We start from the raw sequence: 27,210 nt of genomic DNA, 5'->3' as shown, positions 1-27,210 counted from the left end.
TCAAATATTTACGTTCGTTTGCTGAAATATTGCCTGCAATTATATAAGGAATAATAGAAAATATGTTATTTCGATAACCAGCACCAATAAAAACACGTTTACTAAAAAAAAAAGAAGATCGTTTCTTTATTAAGTCTATCATATTGAGAATTACGGTTTCAACAGCAAAAATCAGTATATAGTTGGTTCATCATCGTTGCGGCAAATTGGCTTGCGTATTACCCTGTCTACACTTAACATGCCGCTGAAAAACTGCGGCGTTACGTCCTGTCCTATTCTTTGATTACGTACTTCCAGATGATCGTTTCCCGACATGCTACTAATTTCACTCCTAAGATTCGATAAAAATGTATTATTACTATTGCTCGTCGAGTATAAAAAAAGAAAGAAGAAACTCTATTCAGACGATAGATTTCAAAAATTTTCCAAAGATTTTAATTCCTTTTAATAAAAATCCCTTAGAATTCCTTTTAATAAAAATATAAAAAAATATAGAAGAACATAGAAGTACATATTTAACTCGTTAAGAAATTCTATAATATAAATCCAGTTCGTTTACTGAAAAAATTTTCAGGACAAATCCGGTTCGTTTACTGAAAAAATTTTCACTGATGTTTATTTTTACTCGTTTGCCTTCTTGCTTAACTTTTGCAATTTTAACTACAACTCCAATTTTTATAGCATAGTGTACAAGTTTGACCTGTGTCACGAACCAATAGATAAACAGATATTATAATCGTATTTCATTTTATGAGGAGATCGATATGAACTGTTCAATGTATAGAATGATTAATTACGAATACACGTTGAAAACTTGAATGTTCGCCAATTTGAATTTCTCAGCTGAGAAATGTCCCGTTTAATGAATAATGGGAGAAACATGAAGCTGTATCCTCCAAGAATTTCAATGGAACGGAAAGCAGAAATGTCCCGAAGCTATCGCATACGCGAAATTTATAGTTAACCTTATAAATCGTACAATAAATTTCGCATGACTGCAATGGAGGATATAGGGAGGTTACGCATAGGTGTCTATGTATCTCTTCCTGTATCGGTTTTATCGTACATGCATATCTAACAATAAAGCATGTTTTACGGTTTATTTGTCGCTCATATTGCCATAAATATTAGAAAATTTGCGCTCACATTATTTCATTACTGTTTTACGCTTTGATTGAGAAATCGATAAATTCAAAAATAAAGAAAAATCAATAACCGATATTTATTTAATTATTAGAAATAATTTAATATTTATTATTCCTACTTTTAACTTTCAAAATTACATGTTCCAGCGTAATTAAATTGTCCATCCTTGCAGCTCTGTCATTCTTTAAAAATTTCTCAGCTTTCGTGTATTATAGAACTTTGTCAAATAAAATTATTCACAAAGTATCTCGGCAAGAAGATACAAAATTACATTTCTCATTGAAATTACCGATTTTGAAAACTACGCAAATTTAAACATTTTCTATTCGTTTTCATCATAAACTTTGTATAAACCCATTTTATTCTAAACTTTATTATAAGCTATTTCTCGTAAAAATATATTTTCATAAGAAGCATTAGACTGTTATATTTTAATGGTTTCTATACACGCCACGTCTTGCAGGCTTCTTAAATCAGTAATTCCGTTAAATTACTCAGAAACGCTGGTTTTATCCTACTTAACTCTGCAGCATCTGTGGCCAGCATCTATAAACCAAATAGGAAATCTCTGAAAGCTAAGAAAAGGATCTTCCAACGCAAAGCGCCTGAAACGTGGGATTTACCAACGAATTAATTACGACGACGATATTCCACAGCGAGAAACGTTCGTCATCGCGTAATACGATAGCGTGGGCATTTCCATAAGCGAGATTAGCGTTCGTGGACGACGATTGAACAGACTGGCCGGAAGGAAAGACGTTCGTCGTGGTTTTGTCTGGACTTTACGACGCGGTGCGTTGCGTGCGGATACGTGGAAGACCCGTAGGACGAGCACTTTTACTTTCCAAAGCGATAAGTAAAACCGTGCGTGACGCCCGTCACATACGAACATCTTCGCACACCACGGAAAACAGAGTCGGATGAACGCCTACGAACTACGAAACGAACGAACAACGTGGGTTCTCACTAAAAACCCCCTCGATGCGCATGCACGCACGCCCACCCACCTAATCATCGACGTATCGTGTGCTCACCTACACCACCTTATAGCACGTACATATTAAGAAAATCGGAATAGAAGCTGTTTAATAAGCCCGAAAAAAAGACGTGTCAAAAAAGTGAACGTGAACGTGACTAAGAATAGCGTTCACACCTTATACGATTCGTACAATTATGTATCGACTCGAGGCAGACCGCATTCTCAAAGTTTTATGAATCGAGAGTCATATTTTCGAGGAAGATAATTTTTTGCAACTCGCTAAAAGATCGTACGAAGTGTAATTGCTTTCGAGGGTTGATTAAGAAGCGGTACTAAATTGATATAGTTCGATATACTTCGATATAAGAGAAAAGTAGCATAGTAATTCTCATGTTATCCGATGAGAATCGAATTCCTGACGAACGTGTAAACTACCCTCGTATTTTAACATTTAACGCGACACATCTGCAATCAACTCGCGACTCACGGTGTGAAATACTCGAATTTCTACGATTTCATAGAATTATGAAATTTAGATGAACAGAATAATAGGAACCAAAAAGATTCTGGATATTCCTTTTTCGTAAGTACGACGTGAATTTGATAGAATTCAACGATGTAAATTAATTAAAGGAAATTTCTGTTCTTAGTAACCTAGAATCGAATTTTTCAATGACCGCGTACTTGCTTACTTAGCAACGTTCTATTGACCTAATTGAAATATGTACGTAGTATGTAACGCAGTGATTAAAAAACAAGGTAATATATTGGAATAACGAATTATGTATTTGATTGGTATCGAAGGTATAAATTGTTAAACCTTCGTATTCTGCTGATGCCGCTATGTCGTATGCGAATTCTCATTTACTTTTATTTTTACCGCTATGAAATGGAAGAAGCCAAGAAAGTTACCGTATAAATAAAAATTCACAGACATTTAGAGTTTTTCTCTTTTCGAAATGTAACTTTTGAATTTCAAAAATCTCCGCTGCAAAAGAATGCTGGAATTTCTAGCTAATCGTACCTAGAACTTCCGAGAATGCATGAGATTAACCTCCTCGTTTCCACGATGACCGTATGGCTACATATTTAGAATTCTAAAGTAGAATGTTACTTTCGTCTCGGAAACTAATCATAGAATTGCGAATAAGTTTTATTCCATTTGTAAGCCGTTCTTAGATATTTCTAAATGTCGAAATATTTGTACGAATTACTCGTTTATCATGAAACAGATAAAAATATCCTAAATAAATGATGAAAGGGTGAATCAACCGTTTTGCTGATGACCTCTCCCGAGATTGGAAAATATATTAACATATATTTATACGCGTCTTCGTATAAAATATGAGATGTATTTAATCAATGAATGAATAAAAGAATTGCACGCTACACTTCGTTATTAGCGTACGATCCTCACATCTATTACATATACATCCGTAATATAAAATTACACAGCAGTGTCTCCCATAGACAACGCTAACATAATATACCTTGATTTCTAAAAAAAAAAATGAACATAACTCATCGTGGTAACATATAGCCCCTATCAATTTGCAACGTATAAATTATAGTAGCATTAAATTACTGCATCACTCCCTTAATCGACTGAAGAATATCCACTTGATGAAGAATAAATTTTTTAATTATCCGATAAATTGAATAATAAATACTTCTATGCAATACAATACGCTTATTTATACCGGATCATAAATATAATTATAAGTCTACAATAAACAAGAATTTTAATCTATACATACAAGCTATAAATATAGACTAAAATTTTCTGCAGTAAATGCAACATCGATGCGCTGATAATTAGCCATTTCTCGAAGCTTACGTAAACTTGACATAATTAGGAATAAAATGCTCCTTTATTCTCAGTTAACGATTGATCATAAATCAAACACACGTGTACGCTTCATGGCGTACTACGAAACACGCGATTAAAGTTTGTAAGACACACCGTACGTGATAATGCGACGAGAAAATTCTAGTAGCGAAGCAACGAATCACGCAACTCGAGAATGTTAATTTCGTATACCAATTCGTCTAACTACATCTGTTAATCTTTAGCGATCTCATCTTAAAAAGTCAGATTCATCGCCTCAAGGGTTTATGGCCAATAATTAATTCAATAACACTAAATGACAAACATTTCACGTTGATAAACTTCAACTTCGTTGATAGTAACACAGTCTTGTAACACGTTCACTGTATACGTCTTGAATCTGAGTCGGTGCTACAAATATGGTGAATTTAATAGAACTCCATATTGTAATTGAATTAATTTTCTGTGATTTATAACGTTGGCACACAGAAGTATAAAAACGTAACTATTAATCGATTAAGCTTGTTTTCTTGATATATGTTTCCCATTTCCTGGCAATCTGATGCTGCTGCTATTGTTTTCTTTAGATATAAAAAGAAACAATAAAAACTTTTCACAAATCACCTTACAATTACCGGCCCTTTTTAACTTTTTCAAATGTCCTACTTTTTGTTTTATAAATCTATTTAAATTTTTGAAAAACCCATTAAATGATTCTTTCGCGAATAGAACCTTTCACAAAAACCAAAGCATTTCTCCACATATTTTCACTGCACACACGCATCGTGATACAGTTTAAATTCACACGGAATAATTATTCTAAATTTCATTAAAGTCACCCATATCTTCCGCTCGCCTAAACCAACATTAAACAACTACAACGAACAGCCACGAAGATTTTAAAAGCAGGCGGATAGTACGGAACAGAACATTGAAATAACACTATTTTCTAAATCATGTAAAATCTGGTAATCATCGATCAACTGTTTCCAACATCGGTTACATTTTCACGTGTTACAACCTAATAACACAGACATTAATGAAAACCAGATCGCCAATGAACGCGTTAACCTGCTGCTTAATGACTTCCTAGACCATCAGCGTATCTTGCCAATTCATCATCTCGCTATAACCACAGTTCCATCCAGATACTTGCCATCACGATTCGGCGCAGAACCCCTGGTCGCGAGTTCCGCATTGGTTGCAGTCGGCGAAATTCTTAACTAAAATACGCGAGCCAGGATCACGAGACAGCGGTTAGCCGTTCGTTCTTCCGTAATCGAAAATTTTGCAAAGCTTATCGGCACGCCACAGTCGCCCGTACACGACTATATAGCTACCCTGGTTCTCTATAACCGTACCACACAATCGACCGACCAACGAATCCATATTCCGTGCCAGGATGCACCTGCCTCCCTGACAAATCGCCAAAGTTATTCCAACGGCAAAGCACGATTTACCCCTTCATTAGAGTCGAAGAATCTGTAACGAGAAGTAGGTGGTCGGAAGGAGAAGCGAACTCGGCTCATGTAACCGCAAGCACGCAGTTTTAAACGAGAGAAATTTCTCCGTTGCTCGAATTTCTGCTTGCATAATCAGTACCTACGCGGAGAAAGTGAGGTTCTTTATCGGGAGACTGGTGCCCGGAGAATGTCAGCGTTTTGTCATTTGTTGCCCTTATACGACATTTTTCATATACAGATACGTCTATCACTGGCGAAGCGTGATAGCTTTGATACTTTGTTATTCGGAGTTATTTGACACCAAAACTGCGGGGATAACCGAAATAAATAACGCGTAATATTTTGTAAGAATTATTGTATATCATAATATTATGTTATTTTATATCAGAATGTTCGTAGATCTGCGGTGGAACAGTTTGAGGAGTTCGAATGATTTTTTTGCAAAATATACAATTTATACTGAGTTCTCGACTTTCTTCGAGAGAGAAATATCATTTACCCGTTGTATAACCAATTTTACATAATACTTTGTACGATAGTATTATCAATAATCCTCTTAGCAACGATAACACGAAAATTACAGACTTACGCGCGACTAGTAATTGTAGCATAGACCTAATTTTAATGGTCGGTTTAGCCTCACTACGTTATCTGTCTGATTACTTTATCTTCGCACGTGTACATTATAAAATCAATTATACGTCATACGATTTCGACAGCTGTTCCTATTACATATTTAATTTTCTTCGATTTATTCAGCCTCACTTTCGATAAGCTTTGCTCGACTTGCGCATTCAACGTGTTGACAAATTAAATCGTAGAATCCTAGATAACACAAAATAAAGCAAAGCTGATATTCTTCGCTTACTTTTCTATTTTTCTTATTTTTTCCCTCATTCGTGCACATACAATGTTTCACGAAACGCACAATACACGTTCTTCTCCGTGGCCAGAGGCAAAGAACTCTATAAATAACAGATGAAATTAATATTTCAATGTGCATTACCCCACACGACTTTCTCAAATGAGGTGACCGATAGATACAAATGTACTTGGTGTACACAAGCGTACGAAACGAATGAGTCACGATCAGACGTAACCACGGCTCGGTCGAACGCAGCCTGTAATCAAATAGGATCTCCGTACGATCCAGTGAGCAAAACGCATACTCGTGAAAGTCCGGCACCTCGCGTTACGAGCAAAACTCGTTCAGTTACACTTCACTGTCTGAATATAATAAAGCCAATACGTTTCGATAGAAACTGAATTCGTCCATACTGCCGATCGATTCGCGTGTTGCAAAATCGAAAACACGAGGAAACGAGTTCACGTGCATACATCGTGAATCATTCTCTCCGTTAATTGCTCCTTCGACCGGTGAGAAGAAAGAATTCGACCCAATGATCTGTACGATTCGAATAAAAGATGCATTGTATGGAAACAGAAACGGGTATCGATTCGTACAATAACAATGGACAAAGTTCGTTATTAAATAGAGATTGTCATTAAGTACAGGAGAAGATTTTGTACCATTCATTTTATGTTGTATTTCGTTACTTCACGTGCATACACGTACGTGTGAAAATGCTCATGAAAGTATTTAAAAACTTATCCGCGATACTTATTATTCGATACTTTGATAGTAATTTAATTTTAGTTTAATTTATTTAATTTGAAATTGCAAGATAGACAATTATACATATATATAACTGACGTGGTTGGTTGTAAAAATATGAATGTCATACAGGTGTTGCGATATAAGAAGCAGATATAGAAGAAATAAAACACGATACATAGTTGAGATTTTGTCGCATAGCGAATAATAGCGAATGTATGAAACGAACGATGCTCTATCCAGGATGTCAAGTTTCTAATGATCCTGTAATTCCTTCCTTATTGCATTCGGAAGTAGATTAATTGTAATTTCATATTTTCATTACGCGTTACACGGTTGATTCGATCAGTCAAATTGTAAATCAGGAAACCAAAGGAGAAATGGTACGCTACATGAAAATCGATTGGCTCGGCTCCATGCCGCGGCGTAACGATGGTAGAATAGATGCAATGTTTCCTTCGTGAAATCACCTCGACAAATCATTTCACTTCGTGCAAGGATCTCAGATTTCCTTTCCATTGCCTTTCATACGCCAGACGTGCTTTTGACTTCTCCTACTTTTATTCTATCCTCAACTAGAAACGTCTGGACAATTTGTCCCTTATAGATTGTACTGACTGATCAAAATAACTAGAAATGTACAGTTTTAATTAAACGCGAAATGGACATGTAACATGTACAATTAGTACTTAACCGGTATTTATGATTAATACCTGATAGTATGCTAAATATCTTGAATAAACTGCTGATCCTCTAACACAGTCTTTTCTGTATATTATAATTGACATTCTACCACAATACAGTTTAATCTATGTATTTTTTCTCTATATTCAAAATTAGAAATAACTTTTGCAAAAAAAATTAATTCTGTTCCCTTATTATCTTTTCCGCTTAAACCGATCCGATAGTGGCTCGGTTAAAGAAATACGTACAAATTATATTAGTCTTCAGTTATTGAAAAAATACATATTCTTACTGCAATACGCGCTAGAACTTGTGCAAAACGCTACACGTTTAACTGCTCTACTTTTAAATTATGTGAAGATTAGATAAGAAATATAGAGATCGAAAGCAGAGTAAATAGCATACGCATTGTAAACTGTTCCTTTTTTCTCCCCCCCCTTTTTTTTTTTTAGAACGACAGACCTAAAAATTTAAGAGAATAGCAAGTGTGCCACCGTTAGAATGATCCGAGTAGTTCGCAGAATTTGATGACATTATGTTAATCGGACCTACGAAAGCATAACTGGAACTAACAATGAATTGCACCTCGAATAGGGTTAATCTGGTTTACGGAACCGTGCATTGTTATTTGAAGAAAATCGAGAAAATACCAGAAAATGTAGGATAATGGGTCTTTTAAGAACACAAAATATAAGCTTATTCTTTTGTTGATTCAATGCATATAGATATAAATTATTTCTAGCCTGAATTATTACTTAAAAGAAGGAATGTATCACGTATATCAACGTCGTTAAAATACAATGAAGCAATAAAGATAAACGACCAGAATCAAGCACAAAGTGGCAGTCTTTATTTATTACTGAAAATGCATGTAGAAGTTTGTGGAATATTGTGTTCCTATTGTGTGTTGTATAAAACATCTTGAAATTTCAGTAGTACTGTGACGAAAATATTGGCAACACTTGAAATCAATTGGAAATTAAATATAGAAATTACAGAATATTTACTGTGAACATATGTTCGATAAAAAATTAGGATACAGCAAGAATAGATATCATAAGAATATATTAAATGTTAAAAATGCTTCTACTGAATATTACAGTCTATTAATACAATAGTGTTTAAGCAGCATTTTTTGCGATCTATGCGATACTTGCACTAAATATCTCGTAGTTTCTATGTACATTCTTAGATTTTTCTCCAACTGTACCGATACAATCATGATTATCGAGTCTCGTTACAGCGCTAATCGAATTTCAAAATGTTTCGTATAAAACACGTAATATATTCGCAAAAGCCTTCTATAGATGTTCGAATACTTTCGTGAGCCACTATAGGTACACGCCAGCGATTGACTGTTCCAGCGTTCAAAAATCAGTGAAAAATTAAGGAAATAATTTTCACTACACATCAACTTTCATTTGCACAATTTCTTTCTACGAACTTTTATTTTCTAATCCCAAATACACCGCTAACCAATTTCGAAGGAAAAAAATTCGCGTCACAGACCAACAATCGCCTCTTAAAGTTCACTCGTCTGTGTCGTTCGGCTCGGTTAATAAGAGTAAAGACGATCTACCGGTTGAAACCGTTTCCGACGATGCGGCGTTCTACCGAGAGTATCGGCAACATTCAACGAATGCAAACCGACCACAATAACGATACCGTTACCAATTTTTTAGCGCGGTTAGCACGCGAATAGGTTTACCGAGGAGAGCCGCACGATGCGCCACAATCTTCCACTCGATAGTCATGCCACTCCGCGCAGTTATACACTCGATATCCTTGCGCTTCGGCGTGCCCTGCGGCTTGCGAGTGCGCTACGAAACATGCGCACGCGAAAACCAAAGCAAAACAAGAAAATACTGCGCGTGCAACGTGTTTCACCGCAAATATTAGATCGAGTAACGAGCTCGGATCAATTTTAAAGGGACGCGCGCGTTTCGCAGACCAGATGTGCTGTTGATGATCAGCGATAATTAATTATAGCTAGATAAAGTGATTCGGGGCTTGAAATGTTATTGTATGTTTATGTGGAATTAAATAAAAATACATTTATATGAAAAATACTCGATTCGTTTTCACGTGTTGCACGTATGCACCACGATTTCGGAGTCACCCTATTCATTGCTTGTTGCCTCAGTATCGAACCAGTCGCTATATAGAACTCATGGTAGATTGAGAATCATAATAACGCGAGTCAAGAATTTGAGAACCTGAATACAGTTACGTATTTTAACTTCAAAATTTATCGTTGGTTTTATGATCAATTAAATTATTCTCTGCTACCATACATCTTTATGACTTGAAGAAATATAATCAACGTTTTGTGATAATAAACGTAGAACGCTATTTTATGGAAACTAGGCAGTGAACTGACCTACACCATTATGCTTCTTAGCTACATATTAGCTGCGTATATTATACACCAACATTCAAACACATGGAATTTGTTGTATCGACATATACAGGGTGGTTGGTAACTAGTGGTACAAGCGGAAAAGGGGTGATTCTACGCGAAAAAAGAAGTCGAAAATATAGAATAACAATTTTTTTTTATTTTTTTTTTAATTTTTCCATCGAGACAACGATCTACAGTGAGATCCGTTATAACGTACCGCACGCGTACCGAGCGAAAATTCAAAGTCGATTTTCTCGAAAACAAAGCATCAAACGAAAAATTTTTATTCTACATTTTCGACTTCTTTTTTCGCGTAGAATCACCCCCTTGCCGCTTGTATCACCAGTTACCAACCACCTTGTATATCTATAGTCAATAAATAATGCTACATGCGCACACATACACACATATATGGATATAATGAAGTAATAGCTAAATAATTCACTTAATTTTCAACACACCACGATTCGATTATAACGCGCTCTCACGCTATCAAGTAAGTAGTCTCGAGCGCATCGGAAATTCGTGAGGCCATTCGACGTTAAGCAACGCGACACGAGTCACCGAGTTACAACACAACCTCGAAACGGCACCCGCGACTAATTAATGCGTTTCGCGTGCAGTTTCAGAGTACCGAGATGTTGGAACGTTAACTTCGACAAAATTTACCTGTAATTATATTTCAAAGGAAAATAAAATTTCTCAGAAATTTTAAGAGAAAAGTAGATAAAAATAACAATTTCTGATCCTACTAACTGCCTCCAAAATAGCTTCGTCTTTGTAATTATTATCCTCTTAAACATACAATTGCTTGTATACAATAAACCATTATTCAATAGTACAGATACAAATGTGAAATCTATAAAAGAACAAATCTAGCATTTTGCAAATTGCTTGCAACAGATAACAAGGAGAAATGATAGTGTATAAATTAGCATTCTGGATAAAAATGTTTGCAACTGTATAATTATATGTAATTCTTATTACAATTTCTGGCTAAAACAATTAAGACACTGATAAGATAACATGTTTCCGGCTAATTTAATTACACGAACTGTGTCTTTATTGTTCGTAGATTATAATATCTGTTTATAATGAAAAACGATTAAACGTTGGTATTATTTTGTGTCGAGGACAGAAATGCTAATGGCATATGGTTCAAGAAACGAAGGAAGCTCGCGTTCGGAACCTCACGACGCGGATTAAATAATCGATCGAACTCGGACTATCATTTAAATCACACTGTAATTTTCGTGTTCACAAAACGCTTACCCGATCGTACTCGATCCACTAAATCCACTTTCACCGTTTACGGTGCTCTGCAGATAAAGCTCGTGACGATCTTCACTTTGAATATAGACCAACGGAACGCTTCGAGTCTCTTGGTCTCTAAGCCTTTCCGCTTGCGATCTAAAGAATACAAATATTGTAGTCCTTCTGAATGCGATGTTTACACGGTTCACTGGCATCTCAAACTTTATGGCAATTCGGAGAATATTCGAAAACGTGAACTACTTTTCTTTGAAATAAAAAACGAAACATAAATACACTGTTCAAAACCCTTTGTAGTCAAATTGAACTGTTCGAGAATTGAACTCAGTCTGTGGGAGGGAACATTTCTCTAACTAATTATTGTTAATAGAAACACTATTCTTTTTCGAATGGTTTTGTGAAAAACATATAGGATATTAAAGTTTGGTCGCAGCTTTATCGTTGATTAATAATTATCGAATTTACCCGATCTGCGAAGACAAGGCTTCCCTAAACTGCATAATGTTCCTCGCCGCGGCAGCGTCGCGGTTCAGTACACTCACAAAAATTCCATTTGTAGTCATCGCTTCGGTGGTGGTCACAGAATTTGAAATCGTTTGAACAGGTTGAGTTTGTGCTACTGTAGCGGTCGCCGGGTATTCGCCTGCAAGGAAGCCCGACTAGATTTCATGACGCACGAATCGATGAACTTTATATCGTACTCGATTTCCGAGACGCATAAGCCGTGATGGAAAGAGAATGAGAAAAGAAGGAAACATGGGAGAAACGTTCTTACCGGTAGAAATTCATTTAAGAAACGTAAAAAAATTATGAGACAAACGAATATTGAAAAAAGAAAACATATATGTATATGCCGTGTTAATTTCTGTTTTACTTAAAAAATGAATTTGTTGAATAAACGCGAAACGCAATTAAAATTGTATTTACGTGCACTGTATGTAAAAATGTGTGTTATGATTTTATATATTTTATATAGTCGCATTTGTGGTACAGCCCATTCAGTATATTTTGTGATTTTATGAATGCAACCGAAATTTATCCAATAAATTCTATAGTATCTACGTGTTATACGATATACAGAATAAATATCAAACAATGTAATTTGACGATGAATTCTTGCGAAAACGTTTCATTAAAAATAAATCAATACATCGACAATCTTTCAATAAATTCATTATGGTTACTTTCTTCTCGAATATAGAAAACATCTACAATATATTTTCGCAGAAATCTAATAAAAGTGGAATAACAAAAGAATAAATAAAGAAATAAAAGGCATAAGGGAGCTAATGTATGAATCATTAAACACAAAAATCACTATAGGAGAATCAATAAGCCCGCATGAGAGGGTCAAACCCTACTCTACCATCGTAATCAACGATTGAAAATACTTGTATTGTCGTCCGTGTGCACGGTGGAAGTGGAAGGTCCTTCAGGATTCGAAGGGTCACTGGGAGTTTCGTACCACCTTGTTTCGACCACATGATTCTCCGGCCAGTCGACCGAATCCCTGTCTGCCGGTATATCCTGTTCATTGATCGACACTAACAAATTGCAGCTCGTCAACGGTTTTATACAGACAGATATAAAACACGACAACTATCAATATTTGATTTTATATCGGTAGATTTTCAAATAAATGAACTGCCAGATAGAAATTTTCAATATTGAAATGACACTGAGCAGCAAAGATCGTGAAAGTACATGCTTATATTTGGAACACACAATTATCATTAATAAATTGAATGACTATGGGATGTGGAGAAAGAGAAATTGAATAATAGTCGTTGCTTTATTAACGTACACTATTTAGTGATTAATTTCAATAGTATTAGTTTGTTACTATACACGTATTATTTTGATATTGTTAAATCGTGTTTATTAAAAATGTACGCTGGCTGTTCCCTATAAATTAACGCGAGTTATTCCGAATGAATTATTCTATGGTAAAAATTGAAAAAATTGTGACAGTATCGCCTTTAATGTATTTTTGATACTGTAATGCAGTACCTATTTGTATGACGAATACAATATTTCTTATGGGGGAAAGTTCCTGACATATCTATAACGATAACAAATAAAGCAACTCCTAACGATAATCTGAAAACGTTTCAATTTGCCTGAAGATAGATATCCAAGATAAGATCCTATGCAATTTTAATATGGCGTTTAAATGATGTAAAAATAAAAATAAAGAAACTAGTTGAGGACATTTGCCACAAAATCTTCGTTGTCTTCACACGCATAAGAAGAAAGAGTTTAACTAAAACTTTCTACCTACTTATGTAAACATAGGTTCTATGCAAAGGATATTGAAGTCTAGAAAAGAAAATATAAGTTTTATATTTTAAGAAATATAAAAACAAGCCGCCTGCAAGAAGACAACATTTAACTTATCATAACTGAACGATAATGAAATTTTCTATTTGATTGTTAGTTTAAACTAAAGATTAAATGCTTTACGAAGAAGAGAAACGAAAGCTTTGTCGTCCATGGAAGATAAATTCTTTTATGGAATATGCTTAGGTTAACGACCAAGTATAATAATAATTTACCACTCGAGACTTCTAGCATCACGTGAGTTAACATACTTTCCGTGATTTCAGATACTTCAGAAGCGCCATCGATCATTTCCCTCTCGGATTCGAGTTTTCCTCCATTCTTCAATCTCATCAAACGTTTCAGGTAGGAAGCGGCATTCGGTAGCTTCAATCTGATCTGTTCGTTATGATCGCTAAACGAGGTTTCGTTGAAAAGCAAGACGAAATATCGCGACACGTGAGACATTCAAATTGTTAAATAAATATAAATGCTCAAAAACATTTTCTTTACCCGAAACTTATAAAGGCCGGAACGAGAAATTAAATTAAACCAAATTAACAAGTGCATGCTACAGAACAGTTCGTTCGCAATTTTTTTGTTATGCGAATATTAGTGATTACTGATTTAACATTTGGATACGGATGATATTTCTACATTTGCTGCTTCGTATATTAATATAACTTATATGGATATTTTTCTTTCTAATAGAATCTTGCATATTTCCTTTTTCGATTTTTAAATAAAATGGTACTTTACGCATTTTTAGTTAAATATTAATAAATATAAAAATCACTTTATAGAGATTTCATAAATCTAACCAAGTAATAACGTTAATATTGAAATAAAATTATTAAATACATTTTTCGATGTGGCGTTAGATACTACTTGAATTATTTAATGATAAAAATAAATAAGACTAATAACTTCAATAAATAATACTTTCTTTGCTAGTTAATCTAAACGGCATTCAAATTTGTAAATAAATTATTACACACCAATTACATTACATTTCTTTTTAAAAACACTCACAATGCAATATAACAAATATAAAGCAGCAAATTAAGAAAATCACATACATATATGTATAATTAATAAAATAATTTAAAGATATCGTACATCTATAATAAAATAAAATAATACAAAAGTAAAACATATATAAACTGGGAATTTTCTTAAAGATAAATAATAGCACCGCTTTATACTTAAGTAACCGAACTACAAACGATATTATAACAAATTCATAAAAGATTACGACTAATGCAAACAAGATGAAATTACATTCGCAAACAGGAGAATTATTCATTTATAAGAATATCAAATTTATTAAAAGTAAACAGAATTTTCCGAGTGTCAAGCGTCCAAGTTTAAGGTCTCACTCACCTTCTTGGTTATGTTACTCACGATAGACAGACTCATATCTTTAACACGTTTGTCAATGGAACCCTGCGAGTGTAATTCCCCCCCGTTGTTCGCCATGGAGGCGTTATTTTCCGCCACGTTTTCCGATGAAGGCCCATCACTCATAGTGAAAGTCAAAAAATCCACAAAGAGGTACACGGAAACTAGGCGTAGACCTTGTTACTTGTCAATTTTCACATCGTGCGATTTGACATTACCCGTCGGTTTTTATCGACCGTCACTTTTTCGTTGACATCACCTTCGTTGTTTTCCTTCGCTCTTATTACAACTTCAACATTTAAATAGCAATCGGTGAATTGCTACGTTACAAGACACTATTTGATGTATGTACTTTCAAACAAAACTAACAAAAAAAAAAAAGAAGTCGTGGTACATCGAGTTACGTATATTATACACGGGTGATATCTTATTATGCACTGTTTCGCCTAAATTTCACGTGATTATGACAGTTTGTATCAAACGAGCCTATACGACATTGCCAAGAAATAACTATCACTATTATCTATATCGGGAACAGAGTATAATCGAATTGTATCAAACGCATTCATTTCCAAAACGTTTACGGTAAATGAATTTTTCAGTACTGAATATTATGTATGAAAAATGAAACACAAATGCTTACAGGTTATCGAAAGAAATTAACAATTTGGAGTACATACATACTCGATTGGGAGGACATGGCGATGCAGGAAGCAGTGGTTACCGGACACATTGTGTCACCGTGCGATTACCACGAAAAATGACAAGCGATAATTCACTTACCTGATAAGCGTAAGGTGTACAAGGAACGTAAAATTCTCTGCTCATAATAATCGAAGCTCGGAACGGTTGTAAAATCCAGCTGACGAATCTTGTGCAAGTGTCAAAATGCCGGTGGCGCCATCTTGAACTCGTCTGGAGTCGAGGTCGTCAAGCTGTCACGAGGAAAAATTCACGATTTCTCTCAAGTGTAAATGCCATTTTTGTGTTTCCCTCATGAAGATCTAATCACGTTAGCTTAATCGAGCCTGTACACTTCCATACGAACTTCAAAACGTTACGAGGAACTCGAACACATGCGTTGTCAAATCACAGTACAAGTCACCAACACACAATACACATTTCACGCTGCTATTAGAATAAGCGGAGCTATCAAATTAATCACAATGCTCTCGACTGGACGGTATCGTTACAGATGCTTGAAAAGTCAAGTGGTAAATCCCTGTTCGCTGTTCAAAACTTCTCACGGAACATTTATGCGATCAGAATTACGGCATTATACCACCTTACTACGCCATTTTCATGTGCAGCTGTCGACTTAACTACAATACGAACAAACCACCGTTCGCGTCCACTGGCAAGAGCCGACTGCCGCCAATCACGAACATCAAGCAAATAATAATCATGGCTACCCAACGTTTCGTTACACTAACGCCATCAGGCAATTTATGTATTTGAATCGCAACTTGACTTCCGTCGGTAATGTAAATGACGACAAATTTTTTTACCTTTGTTAACGGTCTTTATGTGTATGCTATTTTGTATTTATCAACATGTATAAACAAAGCAAGAAAAAATATACACATAGTTGATAAAAATATTATTTTTATTCTGTATCAATACATTATATGTATTTCCGTATCGTGATATAAACCACGTGTTAAACGTCTTCGATCAGTTAAAAATAAACCTAATGAGAAAGATTCCGAACGACCTTGTAGTTGTAAGGACTTGCGCAATCTGATATATACTTTTTATACATATACGTATATAGTACGTACATAAATTTCTAAATATGGAATAATTCCTAGAAGTTAATCTCCGAGTTTTTGATTTACATGTATGTATATTAATTTTTAGGATCCTATAAAACATATAGCGTAATTTATAATATGAAATAATTTCATTGTACTTCTTGAAACTAAATAAATTTTTCATAATATAAAAATTTCTACCGAAATTCGACAAATTTTATGTATTTTTAAAGAAAATATGGAACATTAAAAATCAATAAAACCAAAGTATTTAAAAAATATAACCTAATAAAAGTTCATATTTCAGTCTTTTTTCGGAAATTTATAAATTATTTACAACTCGTTGTAAAGTTCATTCTACAATTTGCATCCAACACTGACACAACAGCATTTAACACCCTTCGCTCCTACCAATGAGCGAGGTGGATACTTCGAAGATGGATGTTTCTTCTTTTGTGATTCGATCACTATATTTCGCGGTATTAAAATGTCATTCCATGGAATCTCGACATCGTCAGTAACGCAAGCTTCTTCCTGCACTGGCTGTATATCCATTGGCTTCTCGAGTACAAGATCACTCCATGGAATTTCTAGTGTAGAATCGCAACTATCGGGGCTGTCTTGTTTTGATGGTAAGGTTTCCGTAATAATCAAATCTTTCCATGGTAAAAGCATAGTTCCCAGAGATTCTTTTTCCACTGGTTCTTTGTCAACATCTGTGTCATCCGTTTGTCCATTACGATCGTTCAAAGGAGTTAACGAAACTTCTTGACGAATTTTCATGCCGGCTGCTGGTAACGCGATATCCTTCCATGGCAATTCGATCTTCGAATCACACAATATAGACACATCTGAAAATTCTTTGCGTAAGTCCCTTAAATACGGTTCATGCCACATTTCCTCCTCTGGATTATATACGAATGTTTGTCTCTTCCTTTTGCATTGATCTCTCCGTTGTTGCCTGTGCAACTTTTGTTGAATGCATGTACAGCCTGCTATTTTCCTTTTATTGTCAGTCATAATAATAGGATATTGTGAAATATACGTATTTCACATTCAATAATATTAAGATGTGTATTGATATTTCGATATGACTTGTTAATTTTATCTATCTTATCTAACCTAGTGTTATAATTGGGATCAACGTAGTTTGTTTTGTTTTGCCATATATATCATTATTAATCGGGTATATATATGTATGTAGTGAGAAAAATAATTTCTTGGAACAGGTGATGTCATACTTAGATAAGCACACAAAGTGTATAATTTATATAGTAATAACAATTTTTCCCCCATTATCTCCTTTGTATTTCGGTTTAATTATTCCGAAATATAGATTTAATTATTTTAGGTTAGTTACTATACTTCCTTTAAAGAAAGGAAACGGCCTAAGGTGATAACTGAATAGGATGTATTTCAAATTTATATGATCATTGTTAAACTGATGTAAATACTTACAATTAGTATCAGTGTCAATGTATAATATGCACATATATAGTACAATATATACAATACATACATACTAAAAGCAGAATTCGTTTAATCACGCGCATTGGCCAATCATTTGTACCTCTCATCACGACATCTACCGAGAAATGATAGTATAATGTTAAAAATCCACTAGTTGCCGATAAAAGGAAATCCGTGAAGTCTCTGACTTAATTTCACAATAAAAGGTGTAAAAGAAAACATAATAATATTATTTTTTATTAAAATGTTTCCACTATAAAATTTATCTGTTAAAATAATCATAAGTACAATCACAAATACTTTGGTTAAATATGGAGGAGAAGGTGCAGAAATAGCTGACGGATACTGATTTGACCAACGCGGTAAGGCTACGTTTAGAAGGCAGCCATCTTGCAATCCCTAATCAAAGATCTTCGGCTAGCGGCTATCGCTGTCTGATTTTCAGCCGGTTAATATCAACACACAGTTCAACAAATGGCTTTAAAACGAATTAATAAGGTACGTGAATGATCAGAGGTGTTCGTATTGTACAAAGACAATCGGGTGTTGATGTGATGTGTGTCGAATGCGGTTGAACGCCCTTAACGATTTTGCAGTGAAGCAATGTGAGCCAGCATTGAAAATCATGTTGGCTTTTCCCTTTTTTTTGCATTCTTCGGTTGTGCTTTGATTTACTTGCGTACCCGTTTATGTCGACATAGTGCATTACGCACGTTGCACAGTGCCACTTTGTGCCAGTGGACGTAGCTACGGTGACAGTGAAAATCTGAAAAAATTTTAAGTGGCTAGCCGATAAATTGCCGGAAGTAACGTAAAACCGTGCATTACATCTATGTATACATATATGTTTACTCATATATACATATATGCATGAAACTATAGATAACTTAGAAATTATGAAAATTTCATTAGAGCATTCATATTCCATTTGTGGATGGAAATAGCATTAGAAATTTTCTAAGTGATCCATCACCTATTTGTATCATAGCTCAATATAATTTTCACCATGTGACTGTAGCACACATTAGTTGGATAAAGTGAATCATTTAGGGATTGATATACTTTTTGTAATGCCTACCAACAATTTGACCTGTCAGTCGTTATAATATTTTTTAACCGAACCATTATTCACAGTGGCTGGGCAAAAAATAGAAAGTTCTGGATGCATTGTTCTATGAGTAATCATATAATATACTATAATCATAATGAGTAATCATACTAAGTACAAAGTGATATGTCATTTATCTTAGCTTTGATTCTGTAACCATATGCTTATTACAAGTATTTGTGTAACAAGTACTTCAGGTATTTAAATCCGTAGTCGTACTTTGTTTTATCACATCATTAAGTAGTATTCGTTTGAATTAATCCTCCAAATTATTATAACTTCACTATAACTTTATGGCTATATTTTAATATCTGTATTGATACTTTGCATTATTTTATCTTATATTATAATACTACTATTATAGTATCTTTGGATGATAATCTTGTATATAAAGAAGTTGAAGTTTTTCAAAGTATATGATATAAATGATTAAATTATACTGTATATTTATGGATTTGTATATTATATAAAATCTTCTAATTTATTTGTATCTTATATGTACAGGTATACAGGGTGTTTCATTTTTATCCCACCAAGTAATGTCACTATATTCTATGATTAAAAATAAGAAAAAGAATGTTATATAAACATAGGATTGTACGTGTCTTATTACAAAGTTATAATAAAGATGCCAAATTTATAAATGACTGAATCCTCTTTGTTGGTTGATCTGAATTCTCATGGTTGACCATGTTTACTAAAGTTCTTGTTCAAAGTTTTGTCTGTTCTTGTAAATACTAAATTGACCTATGAGGTTGTTCCATATAAAATCAAACAAGAAACCAGTTATTTATAATTTTGGTATCTTTGTTATAACTTTGTAATTGAGCATTTATAACTATGTTTATATAACATTTTTGTCTTATTTTTAATCATAGAACGTGCTGACACCATTTGGCAGCATAAAAATGAAACATCCTGTATACATGTATGTAAGAATGTTCTAGAATACTTTGTTTACACATGTTTCACATATAATCTATACATCTATAGATATATACATCATAAAACTTAAAATTTCATCATGCACTGTATGAAGATTATGTTATTAGTAGAATGTATTATTTAAAAAAAAAAATTAGTTTAAAATATAACAACTTCTTCAACATGGAAACATAGAATAAGTAGAACAAGTTATGTATTAGAAATATGAATTATTATATATAAAATACGAATTATTTATAATTATAACTTCATTTATATTATATACACATAATCCTCAGAGAAACTCTTTATTTATGTTACTAAAATTTGTTGGTATATTTAGGAACTTCAGGACCTTGGTAGAGATCCACCTGCGCAATGCTCCGCCGGTCCCGTAGGAGATGATTGTAAGTTCTTTGAAAGTATTTGTTTCTGCATGTGCTTCAACTAGAAATTGGCAAATCATAATTTGCCTGCATCACTAGTATAATTGTTATCATACTTTATGTAAAAGCACATTATTGCATTTGTTTTTCTAAAAGATATATGTTAATTATTATCAATGGTAACTGGAACTATTTTTTCATTATTACTGATCATTTTTACAAATTATATAATTTTTTGATGTTGCTATAATTATATATTAATTGTTTTTTAATTTTTATGATGATCAATTATGATTTGTAGTGAACTGTAATTTCTACATCTAATCGTGTAATTGCTTTCAGTATTCCATTGGCAAGCAACTATTATGGGACCAGTAAGTATATAATGATCTTAATACTATTTCTGAATTAATTAGATTAATATTTATTAACTTAAAAGTACATTCTTAGAATTATTAATGAACATATAAATATAATTTGTGAGTATTATTTTCAAGTATCTTCGCTTTCACTCTGATACTTAAAGGTAACTTCTAAAATAATGAAACTCATATTATGTTACTTATGACTAACAATTCTACTTAAAAATATAAAACCTCATGCATGTTATCTTTACTATGATGTTTCAACAAGATTTTATGAATCACCTCTAATTCTGTTAAGTCATATAATCCTATTATGATATGATAGTTGTATAATGTAATTATTATTTGGTTTTTACATTTAGAATAATTATGTTTACTACTTTTTATTAACATTAATATTGCGAACTAATTCATAATTTAACTTTATTAAATATAATTTAAATAAAATCTTTTATTATGAATATAAATAAAAGCTACACTATATATGTTCAAAGTATTTACAATTAAATATTATCACATAATTAGGAGTAAATATTATTTTCAGCCTGACAGTCCATACCAAGGAGGAGTGTTTTTCCTTACAATTCATTTCCCCACAGATTATCCATTCAAACCACCTAAGGTATGTTAATTACTTTTTCAATAACTCCTTCTATAACAATATACAAGAGGCATATTAATTCCTTATGTATATATGCAGGTTGCTTTTACAACTAGAATTTATCATCCAAATATCAACAGTAATGGGAGTATTTGTTTGGACATTTTAAGATCGCAATGGTCCCCAGCACTTACCATATCAAAGGGTGTGTACAAACTTTTGAACACAATGTGAACATAAAACTAATGAAATAAAATTTTTATGAAACCTAAAGTTTTAAGATAGTCTTTAAGAGAGAAAATTCTCTGTTGCTTTTTTAGTTTTACTATCAATATGCTCCCTGCTCTGCGATCCAAATCCAGATGACCCGCTGGTACCAGAGATAGCAAGGTTATATAAAACTGACAGGGAGAAGTACAATGAATTGGCACGTGAATGGACGCGCAAGTATGCCATGTGATGCGCCAATCTCCGTTGACTTCAACATCCAAAAGCCACCCACAAACAGCCCCAGCCTATTGCCACTTATGCATCAGCACCGATTGAAATTAGCTATGGCTCGTCTACTTTAAAACTTAAGCCAATACTCGGGCTCGAAGAATGCTCAGACAAACGTGATCAAACTGAAGTTCCCTTCGTCCCGAGAGGCCTGCGAATATTGAGACGTTGCCACAATGGCAATTAAGGCAATTTAAAAGGTGGTCACATAACATTATATATATATATATATAAATCAGGAAAAAAAGAAACATGTCCGCTTTGATTTTCATAAATAAAAATGGAAGTAAAATATAGGAGAGTGAAAGTAGGATTTGTATTTGAATTTAATAGTTTAATTTTTAATTATTGTGCTTATAATATCGCAACATTATATACCTACTTTCTCAGTGAAATGAAAACCTTGAACTGACAGTACACCTATTGTTAGTCTTAACGCAGGTGAGCAATGTTTGCCCGTCCCTTGGAACGATACGGTCACTTTTTTGTAAGACTGGGCTATATATAAATACTACTGAAACTATACCTGTATGTTTTGTTCAATTATTAAAATTCCTTACCTATCTAACAAATTCTACGAGTAACTCGAAATTTATGGTTTGGTTCCTGTGTGTGTGTAGCAATTTAATTATGCATATCGTTAATCGATAAATTGGACTATACATTTTGAAATAATTCAACGTATACAAAATAAAAAAGTTTTGGTGACTTAACTGACCGCGACATAAGTACCTGCCGTTCATGGGCCCGTGCGATATTGATATCAATCAAAGGCATTCACGATTTCTTATGACGTGAAATTGACGTCGTTTGGCTTTATTTAGGTATAAAAAATGTAGTTATCGATGTCACTATTTATCGATAAATGATGAAAGCGAAATACGTTTTATTTAAATTCTTACCTAAAACATATTACGAAATAATTAAGAAATGTTTTAATGAGCTCTGGAGCTTAACAATGGATTTGTAAAATCCTATGAATTCATTTCATAATAGTGCGTCATTATAATTATCAGTAAAGTCATGCGTCGTACCTTGCGAATTAAGAATTCGCCCGTCGCTATGTTTTACTCTCGAATCAATGCGTTTATTATTGTTTTGCGTGTAAATTTTTCTTTAAGCGATAATTTTTTATTATTATTTAGTATTTGTCTTAAGCTTCCTTTTCATCCACAATATAAGTATAAGTACCTTCTCTCTCTCACTTTCTCTTTTTCTCTCTCTTCTCTCTCTCACGTCCTATTATTATATTACAAACTCTTATACCGTACGAGAAAAATAACCGTTAAGTAGATTTTAGTTCCCTCAAGTACTCACGATATGTTTTCGGTAGTTACATATTTTCCTATATATTGTGGCTGCAAAGGATTCCAATGAGATATCAAAGTGTTTCTAAAATCCATTTAACGCAATTTTTACGGGAAGAAAAGGACGTGTTGTCATTCAACATGTTTATTGTTAGTTTGTTCAAATTAATCTAGGAACAATGCACCTTTCGTTGGTGCTACCAGTGTTTCGGCTTTTAATCATAGAAAACGAATACAATCCGAAATATCGTAAAGATGGTCACTTAATTAGAAAGTAAGTAAACGATTTTGTCTTGCGAACAGTGTAAAGTGCGTTAACGAGCAAGTCTTGAATGTAATCGGTGCTTAAAATATGGCAAGCTCACGGAGCAAGTACGAAGCCTAGAAAAGACAAATCGATTAGTATGTAATATGGTATATCACTTGTTAATGTCGATTTTGTCTCATACGAACGTCTACTACTGTAATTTAATTACAACTAAAAATGCGCGGCAAATCAGGTATTTAAATATTTGCCTCGGAAAGTGGATCATCGTTCATCTCTATTAGAAGGAAAACTACTCATGTGTAATTAATTATTATTATCACATCTCATGTGTAATTATTATTATACATATTATAATTAATTATTATTATTTTAGCATTAGCCCTTTATATAATAAATTTCACATGATGATAAGGTATAATCATTCTAATCACTTATAACCATAATTATCGGCTATAAAAGAATTGTTTTGTTATTTTCGTTCTGTTCTAAATTCTATATAAACCTACATTCTACTTATTACTGATATTATTGTTTTTTCTCTGCATATTTAAAATCTGTAATATACTCCATGATCTAATTTAGATTTCGTAAAATCGACAATTTAATGCTTCTCAAATAAGAGTTCCTTGTTAATTTTAAATACAATCCATTAGGCATTTAAAGAGAAAAGAAGGTATATTGTAAATATTTGGGAATTATCTTTCTTAGCTTTCAAACTCCCAGGATAAAAAGAATTTTCAGAAATAGAACTGGTGTAGCTGATTGATCCAAAGTTTCGCCACCGTATAGGATACAGGATCAATGTATGACGAAATTGAAACAAATAAAGGACCTTTTGTATAATCAGACTTGGAAGTAGCAGATGTCTTTGTCAGACTTTCACAATGAACGGACTCCGTTCGTATACGTTGTAGGATCTTTAAATATGTTGAAAAAACTATGAAGCGGTGAAAGTAGCAATGCTTTTCCCCTTTTGCCCTGGCTGTTCTTGACCGCAGTACGTCTATTTTACCGCAGTGTTAGCAGAAACCTGCTAAAGCAATGTAGTTAATGATAGAGATAAGAATAACTTCGCCCGTTCAACAAGATTCTTTGAAAAAAAATTCGATAGAAACACGAATTCAGCTAAAATTCATCCATTTCAAATCATGTTTAATCACTTTTTTCGAGTTAGTAGTCTAGTTAATGTCCCAGTACGAATGTTTTGGAGAATTTTGAAATTAATCCAGCTACAATGCCAGTTACAATGATTAAAAATTAAATTATTGATAATGTAGATAATAGAACTAATAATATCGAACGATAATATCAGTTCATTAATAAACGAAATAAGTCGAATGCGAATTCACTTCTTTTACTTGATCTAATTTAAACATTTGATTTCATTTTATTTTTACTTATTGAAAATTAATTCGATCGAAAGCTGTTCCTGTTATGATTTTTGAAAATATAGAATGCAATAGAAATTGAAAGTTCGAAAGAAACGGAAGAAATTTAGTTTTTATCGCGAAAGTTACATAATATACATTGGAATATTTATAGAAAATATTTAAAGAAGCTTCGAAAAACATTTTGCAGATATATGATCATTGCAAAAATAATATTTATTGTGCAGTATATGTATTGCCAAAATGTATACATCTCAGTTAAAATTTAAGAATGAAAATTTAAACAATTTATAAATCTGTTATCAAACATCATCCTATAACTTCAATGTATACTATGCATATCTTTTCTTCAGTCACGTAGAATGTGGATTTATGAATTAGTAATAAGTAGTTTCAGCAAATAAAAAATCGATTAATAATCAAAATTTCCGTATTAGTATTTGTATATTCGTTAGTGACGCATAATACTTTTTATTTATTATAATTCTACTTTTAGCATCATAATATATAAAGAATTTATGGAACGCCTACTCACATTATTTAGTCACCGAAATACAAACATCTTTTTGATTTTTCCAAAGTCTTAAATTTTATCAATTATGTCAATAAACCTCTGAATTTTAATATTTACATTATAATAACGATATAATAGGTATCTTCTTGATGCATGGAGAATGTACTCTTTATCTTAGATCATACATTAAGAAGAATAGAAAGTTTGAGAAAACGAACTTATACCTGATCCAATAATATTCATATCTAAGTGTTCTGTTAAGATATGTATGTGTAATGTTAATAGATTTACACCTGTTGCTAATCAGTTTCTATTCTTTCAAAATGTTTTTCTCACGCACATGTCCTTCAAAAATATTCGTAGCACGGCAATGTTCAATAACACATATCTCTCAACTAGTAATTTTAATTTAATAATTTTATGTAAAAAATGTAAAAAGACAAATGTTTCAATAAAATCCGCAAAAATTTTGAAATATATGCAAGCGATAAAACAATAGCAATTGGAAGGCAGAAATATTTTAAGAAAATTGAAGTGATTTAATAATATATATTTGAATTAAGAATGTTGGTTTTACAATTTAACACTTCGTTTTTAGTCGTCAAGTGACACAACAGCCAAAAAATCAAAATATAGACCAGTTATAGTTTAAAATATTCTTCTATGTTGTCTGTAACTTTGCTACGATCTTCGAATTTTTATACTTCAATCTTGCTCTCATATTAGTGAAAAAAAGAATTTGTAATGTTTCAAGAAGACGTTTAACATACAGTTGAAACGAGGAAATACACATGAGACATTTTTCATAGTTTGGCCAGACTGTGAAGATATTCTTTTTCATAAGAAAAGTATAATTGAGACGAAAATGACGAAAAGAACGTAGCAGAGTTAGATACATGTATATACTAATACGTATACTGTCAAGAATACCAATGATAATATAATTGAGCATAAAATGACTCCTATCAATATTTTGGCATCTGGGATTCATATATTTGTTTATAACAGCATTGCTAAATTCTAATTCTTTTAATTTTAATTCTTTTTAATATATCAAAACATTTATTCCAGCCAATAAAAACACACATTTTATCTGTTGTGCACAGTTTTTTGCATCATAAGAGATAAACCAAGTAACGTCGAAATTTAACATGAAATATATGAAACACGTCATATTAATTAATATCTGATTTTACATCAAATCAAATAATAAAACACATAAGACATATGTGTACACTATACAATCTACATACTTAAAATATGTATAATTAAAATATGTATATTTAAATTCTGACCTTATTTAATTTATTGTTTAATATGCAAAATAAATAAATAAAATTTACGTTTCTACTAATTACCATAAGTTTTTTAATATATTAAAAAACAATTAATTCAACAACGTTGCTGTAAACAAATATATATATATATATATAGGACAATAATCTTGCGAATACCGTGGTATTCGAATGTTCATGCGTGTTACTGTATGCGTAAGCAGAAAAGTAAGATTGGCACGAAG

At 32.9% G+C, this 27,210-nt stretch overlaps 4 protein-coding genes across 5 annotated transcripts in view; 1 reads left to right on the top strand and 3 right to left on the bottom strand.

Moving 5' to 3' along the window:
- Positions 1-16,481, bottom strand: part of jvl (javelin-like) — a 122,235-nt gene extending 105,754 nt beyond the window's left edge. For both annotated transcript variants that reach the window (XM_033332384.2, XM_076621182.1), the window contains exon 1: positions 15,892-16,481. In XM_033332384.2, the coding sequence (XP_033188275.2) occupies positions 15,892-15,936 (45 nt within the window). In that variant the 5' untranslated portion in view covers positions 15,937-16,481. The remainder of the gene's footprint in view (positions 1-15,891) is intronic.
- On the bottom strand, positions 75-15,585 carry LOC117155900 (uncharacterized). Its single transcript, XM_076621186.1, has 6 exons — positions 15,091-15,585; positions 13,980-14,106; positions 12,780-12,932; positions 11,854-12,031; positions 11,389-11,526; positions 75-331 (listed from the first exon to the last, which is right to left on the bottom strand). Exons 1-6 carry the CDS (start codon positions 15,232-15,234, stop codon positions 172-174), a joined length of 900 nt encoding a protein of 299 aa, XP_076477301.1. The 5' UTR covers positions 15,235-15,585; the 3' UTR covers positions 75-171.
- Positions 16,482-17,132: 651 nt separating the features above from the next.
- Positions 17,133-18,335, bottom strand: LOC117155901 (uncharacterized). The gene has a single exon (XM_076620515.1). The coding sequence runs from the start codon at positions 17,880-17,882 to the stop codon at positions 17,220-17,222; it is 663 nt and encodes a 220-aa protein (XP_076476630.1). The 5' UTR covers positions 17,883-18,335; the 3' UTR covers positions 17,133-17,219.
- A 233-nt stretch (positions 18,336-18,568) lies between these two features.
- eff (ubiquitin-conjugating enzyme E2 eff) lies at positions 18,569-22,739 on the top strand. The gene is made up of 6 exons (XM_033332389.2): positions 18,569-18,830; positions 20,708-20,771; positions 21,093-21,124; positions 21,660-21,737; positions 21,816-21,921; positions 22,037-22,739. Exons 1-6 carry the CDS (start codon positions 18,807-18,809, stop codon positions 22,174-22,176), a joined length of 444 nt encoding a protein of 147 aa, XP_033188280.1. The 5' UTR covers positions 18,569-18,806; the 3' UTR covers positions 22,177-22,739.
- Positions 22,740-27,210: the final 4,471 nt, after the last annotated feature.

This window comes from Bombus vancouverensis, chromosome 8 (genome assembly GCF_051014615.1).
Source record: "Bombus vancouverensis nearcticus chromosome 8, iyBomVanc1_principal, whole genome shotgun sequence".
In the NCBI taxonomy this organism is placed as follows: domain Eukaryota; kingdom Metazoa; phylum Arthropoda; class Insecta; order Hymenoptera; family Apidae; genus Bombus; species Bombus vancouverensis.
This window is presented reverse-complemented; position numbering and strand designations above follow the sequence as displayed.